Genomic DNA, 6,540 nt, shown 5'->3' on the forward strand with positions numbered 1-6,540 from the left:
ACACACAGAGACGAAAACAACAAACAAAATTTTAAAAATCCGAGTGTGGTCTAGCATTCGTGCAGAGCCATGATTAATAGGCAGGGAACTGTACGTAACTAGTATACATATATCAAATGTTCTAACTTGTTTCATGCTAACATTTCGCTTTATGACCACTTCAGAGCAGATCCACGTTTCAACGACATTTCGAGCCATCAACATTGTCAGACTGTTGTCCTCTTTGCGACATTTTTATGGCTTCGTATATGCGCAAGTTGCAGGTAGGCAGGTAATTTCACAAGCAAAGCAGTGGTGGTGAAACCTTGACTTAGCCACGAATACCTTCAAAGCGTTTTAAGTTTTTTTTATAGCCTTTGTGGTGTGCCAGAAGTATCATACCTCTTTCATTCTTTGTTCTTGCTGTTTAATTCTCCCATTTTCAGCTTTTAGCCAAGGTCTCTTTTCATTATCGCGAATCCGAGAAGCTCAGAGAAATTTACGATAGGGTAACATACATGACCATCGCTCGAGCTCATATTTATAAGGTGAACGGGAACATATAAAAGGAACAGTTCACGTAAGGGCTAAACATTTCAAGTAGATTTATCAATCGTCTGTGTTTCACACATACACATTTGTTACGGGCGTATACACTAGTAAACTGCAGCTGGCGCACTCCGACGAATTCGGTGCATGGGCGTTTCTCTCCGCTCTACAAGGCTCCCTAGGTGCACATTTGTGTAGAAAAATACCGAGAAGAAAATCGTTTGCTTTTCTTGTCGTGAGTTGAAGCAAGAAATGAACACACAAATAAAACTTGCAGGCTTCCTTAATGCGCTATAACACGATTACAATGAAAAAAAAAGCGTGTAATTTCTTCTATAATCAAACAAGTGACGCTTAAAATTGCGATTTGCATGTACATGGAGGCGGTGCATTGTGCGTTACTAACACTGACATTTTAGCAGCACTTCGACCCGCAAGCTAGTTTCACGGCCGGTAACCTTACGTAGATTAGTAAATTACGATCAATTTGGTGGCATGTTCGGTGGCACAGGAAATGGTGGCATGTTGGGTGGCACAGGAAATGGTGGCATGTTGGGTGGCACAGGAAATTGTTGCATGTTGGGTTCTTGCGGCTTCTTGCGACAGGGCTTTTTGCACTTCTTCGCTTTCGTGGTGCACGGACGCTTTTTGACGCACTTCTTCGGCGTCTTAGTGCAAGGTGGCTTTCGAGTGCTGCTGCACGGGCACCGCATCACCGGTTCCTGAACGGCCTGCAGGTCCCGTGCAAACCGCTTTCGAGGGCCCGAAGTGATTCGCGTTCCAGTTCCTGCCTTGAAACGCCGCGCCTTGTGCTCGGCCGCCAAGGATCCTAGAGGGTGGTTCGTGGCTGTGCGTGACTCGTATCTGGCGGCTTCTGGGCGCAGCAACGAAGCTAAGCTCAGCTGAGGCACTGGCTGTGGCTGCTGATACGACGGCCCTAGGGCGGGCTTCTGCGGCGGAAGTGTTTCCTGCGGCTGAGGCTGGTTTTCGTAGTACGCCGTGGGGAAGTAGTCCTCGTACACGTAGGTTGTGGCGTACTCGTAAACGACGTCGTTGGGAGGCGGGTAGCGGAGGCTTCCGAATATCTTAAGCGGTGGCTTTTGCTGAAGCTGTGGTCGCAGACGCTCGAGGTTTTCCGCTCGGGGCTTGAGTAGCAACTCCTGTGTGCCAGCAAGCTTAAAGCCCTCTTTGTCCCCAAGGTCAGTATCGCTGCAAATGCACCGTTCAACGGGGCCACTGCTTTTTCGGCCTATGTTCCTGGGTCCCACGGCTGCAGGAACGTTCCCGCTGAGAATATTTAATGACGAGTCAGGTGTTCCAGAGGCTTTAGCCCTGTATAGCTGTGTACTCTCGTCACACTTGAGACCTAAACTGAGTGACTGTAAACAACGAGATGGATCATTCAGATCAAAGCTCTCCACCTGCTTCTGGAGGTATATGCCTATATCTGCCTTAGGTTGAACAACGTCATCTGAGCGTTGCTCAGGTGGTATCAGCAGCGGCACTGTAAATTTCAGCACTGGAGCTGGCGGGCCGAAGTGCATGGTCAAGGGGGAGAGGTGTTGCTTAGAACCTTCCTTGGAACGATAGTCATCAAAACTCTGTTTGGGAAAGAAAGGTACATAACTTGCCGATTTCCACACGGCGTCCACTGGCGTCGAACGGGAGTGGGTAGCATCCGTAGCGGTGAACAGCAGGTCGTTCAGCGTGGTATTATCTTCCTGTGAATACTGCAAGGGTTGTGCGAACTCCGAGGGTGTCGCAGCATAGTTGTGGATGACGTCCTTCTCGCCCTGTGCTTGTAGAGGCGCCGATTCCATTCCGAGTGCGCGGGCGGGTGCTGTTTCCACGACTATGCTTTCAGTTACGTTGGCGTCAACCACTTCAGTCGGAGACACCCGGTCTAATGAATATCCCGCGAAAGGTGCCTTTGACTTAATGAAAGGCACATTATCAGTGACTATATCCGCATACGCTAGTGTGGATGCACTGCCTAATGCCGGAGCAGGAGGCTTTGCCGATGCTGAGGACCCGGATGCTGGAAGTTTAGGTGGGACGGCAGCAACTGTTTCCATGGCGTTCACTTCCGGTTTCGTGGAAACTGCGGGTGACGATGCCTTCCTCCTGTGCCAGCAACCTTTCCCGGCGCTATTGAAGACATTTATCTGGACCATGAGAGATTGATCGCGTTTGAGCCGGCTTCTTAACAGCGAGTCCAAGTCCGGAAAGACAGCAGCGTTCTGACTCGCGTTCGCGATGTCACCAAAAACCTGTTGAGACTGCTGTTGCTGAGCTTGTCTTGCGTGCGTGTCCCTTTGGTTTTGATGCCGTCCGTTTGGAAGGTTGAGCAGCCGGAGCTTCTGCAACGCTTCAAGCAGTCCTTGTTGCTGGCCTTGGTCCACCTGGCCACCGGGGAACGACAGGGCACAGCCCGGCAGCAAGAGCGCTATCAGAAGCAGCGCTCTCAGGTGCATGATGTTACGGGAGAGGCCCGCCTTAGTGCGGGCCCATGTCCACAGAGCCGGGATCCTGGCCCCGCCACAGGCTTGCCACTGGCTATGAGCTTGCCACTGATTCGGGCTCCGACCATGGCTCGATTGTCGAAATGGGAACCGTTCGCTGCAAAAACAATTTTAAAAGTAAACCACAGTTTGTTCTTCTGTATCTGATTTCATTGACATGGCACAAATGCGTATTTAATCGTCTTTTTTCTTTTCTTCAATGATGAATTTATCACTTCATAGCTTTTAGCTAAAGCTTGGATGCTCGATGAACCATGGCGAGCCCCTGCTCACGCCATAAACCTTTCAAACCTACCATGTGCTTTTTTTTTAATTGTAAGAACACAGAATACTTTGAAAATTAGGATTTATGGCGCACATGCCTGTGAATGTCAGTGCGGCAAAGAAGTTTAAAGAGAAAGAGGAAAACAATTCCACAGGGACGGCATCAGCTAGTTGTACCTAGCTAATTGTTTACTTAATTAATGAAATATTGCAAGTGTTGCTATGTGATCCAGAAATCCTGGGAGAATTGAGCGACTTTCAGCAACTACTTATGATTTTCAACAAACAGCTGATGAAGATTATTTTAGAGGCAGTAAAACAGCTGTTGTTGTCGTCGTCGTTGTGGCGTCAAAATATGGCTCATACCTACGAGAGGGATTGGTCACACAGAAGGGAGATGAAAATTACCGACTGCAAAGACAAATGCAAGAAACAAACGCTTAAAAACGGAGACAGTTGTTTACATAATGAGAGCAGAATTTCATTGGGCCCACTTAAAAAAAAGAACAAAAATAACATTTGCAGTTTTGCCCGAAGGCGAAGCAGTGAGATCGGTAGCAAGGTCTTGCGTTGCGGTCGAGTTCCTCGCCTGGTGTTATGGTGTTCTAACAATCCAAGGAGGCTTACAAACATCAAGCAAGCAAACCACTCAAGGTCCGAAAAGATTCCAGCTGCACAGCTTTCTGATTTTGCCGTATTTACACAGATAGCTAAACTCTGCAGCATTTAACATGTCCAAGTGCGCGCATGAACAGTCCTCGTTCCCACACATGCACACCCCCACAGACACACGCGCGCAATAACAGCAAGTCAAATTACTGTATGCGAGAACACCAACGACGATGATGGTGAGGACAAGGGCAAGAACAACGACAATAGCGACAATGACAACGATGTCAGAAACGGCAGCAAAAGCAGAACCTAAAAATGTCGCTACATTCAACAGGCAGGCCGCAGTATACGGACTGGCGTGTGGCAGGCGTATGAAGAGAATATCTATACATCTACGCCCAACTCAAGAGAAATATTATACACGTGTTCATCCCTCTCACTACGAGACGATGGCGTAACAGGGTCGGCCGCGAGTTCATTGCACCTTAAAACCCTCGTCTCTAGTGCTAAGCCGTGTGGACTGATCATCTCGCCCAGACGCATCCTGGTGAGCTACCGATCCAAGCTATCTCTGTTAAGAGAATGGGCCACCGGTTGGCTGTAGTGGGAATGTGCGGCGCTCCCGGAAAAGGAAAGCGAGAAAAGATTGCTGCGGCTGAAAGAGATCGCTACTACACGCGATAAGTAAGACAAAACGCAGCGCCGACCGGTATTGGCGGCATGGCCATACAGGCTTCGAAGCTAAGAAAAACACTCCTCCTGGGGCAACGGTATTGCTTAAGATTATTAGGCGTCGGCCGAAATGGAAGTGGTCGAGGCGGAGATCACTCTTTCTGTCCGCAATGCGGTTCTGCAAGGTTGAAAAGAAGGAGCAGTCGCGGATTGCGACGTGCGTGGTTACATCGGTTTTTCCGCAACTTCTCTGTTTGGCGTGAGTGCATTGAAGGTTTTAAACCTGACGATAGTTCGCGACTTGGTCGTGAAACGAAAGCTGCCACGAAATCCGTTCAGTGCAGCCAAGCGTAACGCCCATGCGCTACTGCAATAAACAGGGTCAAAATTGAATTACGCGTGAATTTCTCCCCGGTGCGAAACGCTATTGTTGGAGTTTAGGAATTTGGTTTTGTAACTCTGTCCTATACCATTGAGGGAGCGATATTTCAGTGAATTTAACGTTGTACGCATGTGAGCCCACTTTCCCTAGAGTGCTTTCTTTAAGCCTTCGCGTTACTGCTGCAGGCCGCTAAAAAGCATTGAATTATTTGCATAGGTACTTTGCTGAGAACAAAGAGTGTTTCCAGTCGATCATATCGGCCTGAAAACACTTATAGAACATTTTCAATGGCGCATACTGTCTTACCTACCTTAGAAAGTTTGCATAGTCAGGTGGAGACCAGGATCACCATCATCATCATCATTACAATCACTTTCTTCTTGTTGTTCGTCATTAACACCATCAACAATAACGACAGCGACAACGATGACGATCGTATCAACAAGGACTTGAATTACCTTGTTTTTACCCTCTTAATTTAACCACCCGATTCATGACCAATCCCCCACTGTAGGTATGCACCACACCCACTCATGTCAACAACAACAACTAACCGAATTGGATTCTGTTTATTGATGACTCTGATGAGTACAGACGACCACAAACGTTTACGGACCATGCGATCTGAGAAAGAGCTGAATACTTCCGCAGCTTCGCAACGGAGCCTGAAATTTGCATTTCCAGCCTCTACTAGCATATGCGAGCATTATCGTCATGTATGGTTATGGTTTTGACCCGCCGTGGTTGCTCAGTGGCTATGGTGTTGGGCTGCTGAGCCCGAGATCGCGGGATCAAATCCCGGCCACGGCGGCCGCATTTCGATGGGGGCGAAATGCGAAAACACCCGTGTACTTAGATTTAGGTGCACGTTAAAGAACCCCAGGTGGTCCAAATTTCCGGAGTCCCCCACTACGGCGTGCCTCATAATCAGAACTGGTTTTGGCACGTAAAACCCCATAATTTAATTTTAATTTGTGTGGTTTTGCTGGTTGCTGTTAGAGGATGCTCGGCAGTTTATTTATTTATAATTTATTTATTTAGAAATACTGCTGTCTCAGATTTGAGACATAGCAGGAGGGTTCGAGTACATTATAACAATATACAATCAACATTTCACATGTAAACGAACTTCGTTTACAAAATGCCCATGTGGCAATTCTCGGAGATAAGTGTATAGGTTATTGCACAATTCAGTGGTAAATGGCAAGAAACAAAATTTGAAGCTATCTAAGTAAGATCGAAAGGGAACAATGTTCAAAGGATTGGCTCTTTGTGTTATACGCGCCAAGGAGCTAACAAATGTCACAGCTTCGTCGACAAAGACAGAAGCATGTACAATTTTGTGCAGATTTATAATCCTTTCACACGTGCGTATATGTGCCAACGGGCTCAAGCGATAGCAGGCCAGCATGCCGAGAAGGGGAAGAATTGCGAACGTATCGATTACAAATAAATCTTAAAGCTTTTTTCTGCTGCTCTTCTGCTTCTGCTCTCATAACGTTTTATGAGATCCCGTAGTCCGTAAACTATGTAGTCGACTGTACATTTCTGAAAGAAAGC

At 47.4% G+C, this 6,540-nt stretch overlaps 1 protein-coding gene across 1 annotated transcript; it reads right to left on the minus strand.

The window, feature by feature from the left end:
* Positions 1-580: 580 nt before the first annotated feature.
* Positions 581-3,046, minus strand: LOC125946147 (uncharacterized). Its single transcript, XM_049668645.1, has one exon. The coding sequence runs from the start codon at positions 3,000-3,002 to the stop codon at positions 1,011-1,013; it is 1,992 nt and encodes a 663-aa protein (XP_049524602.1). The 5' UTR covers positions 3,003-3,046; the 3' UTR covers positions 581-1,010.
* Positions 3,047-6,540: the final 3,494 nt, after the last annotated feature.

This window comes from Dermacentor silvarum, chromosome 6 (genome assembly GCF_013339745.2).
Source record: "Dermacentor silvarum isolate Dsil-2018 chromosome 6, BIME_Dsil_1.4, whole genome shotgun sequence".
Lineage (NCBI taxonomy): Eukaryota > Metazoa > Arthropoda > Arachnida > Ixodida > Ixodidae > Dermacentor > Dermacentor silvarum.

Bases quoted from the DNA above. Each gene is read 5' to 3' on its own strand.
- LOC125946147 (XM_049668645.1), bottom strand. From the start codon at position 3,002: ATGCACCTGAGAGCGCTGCTTCTGATAGCGCTCTTGCTGCCGGGCTGT.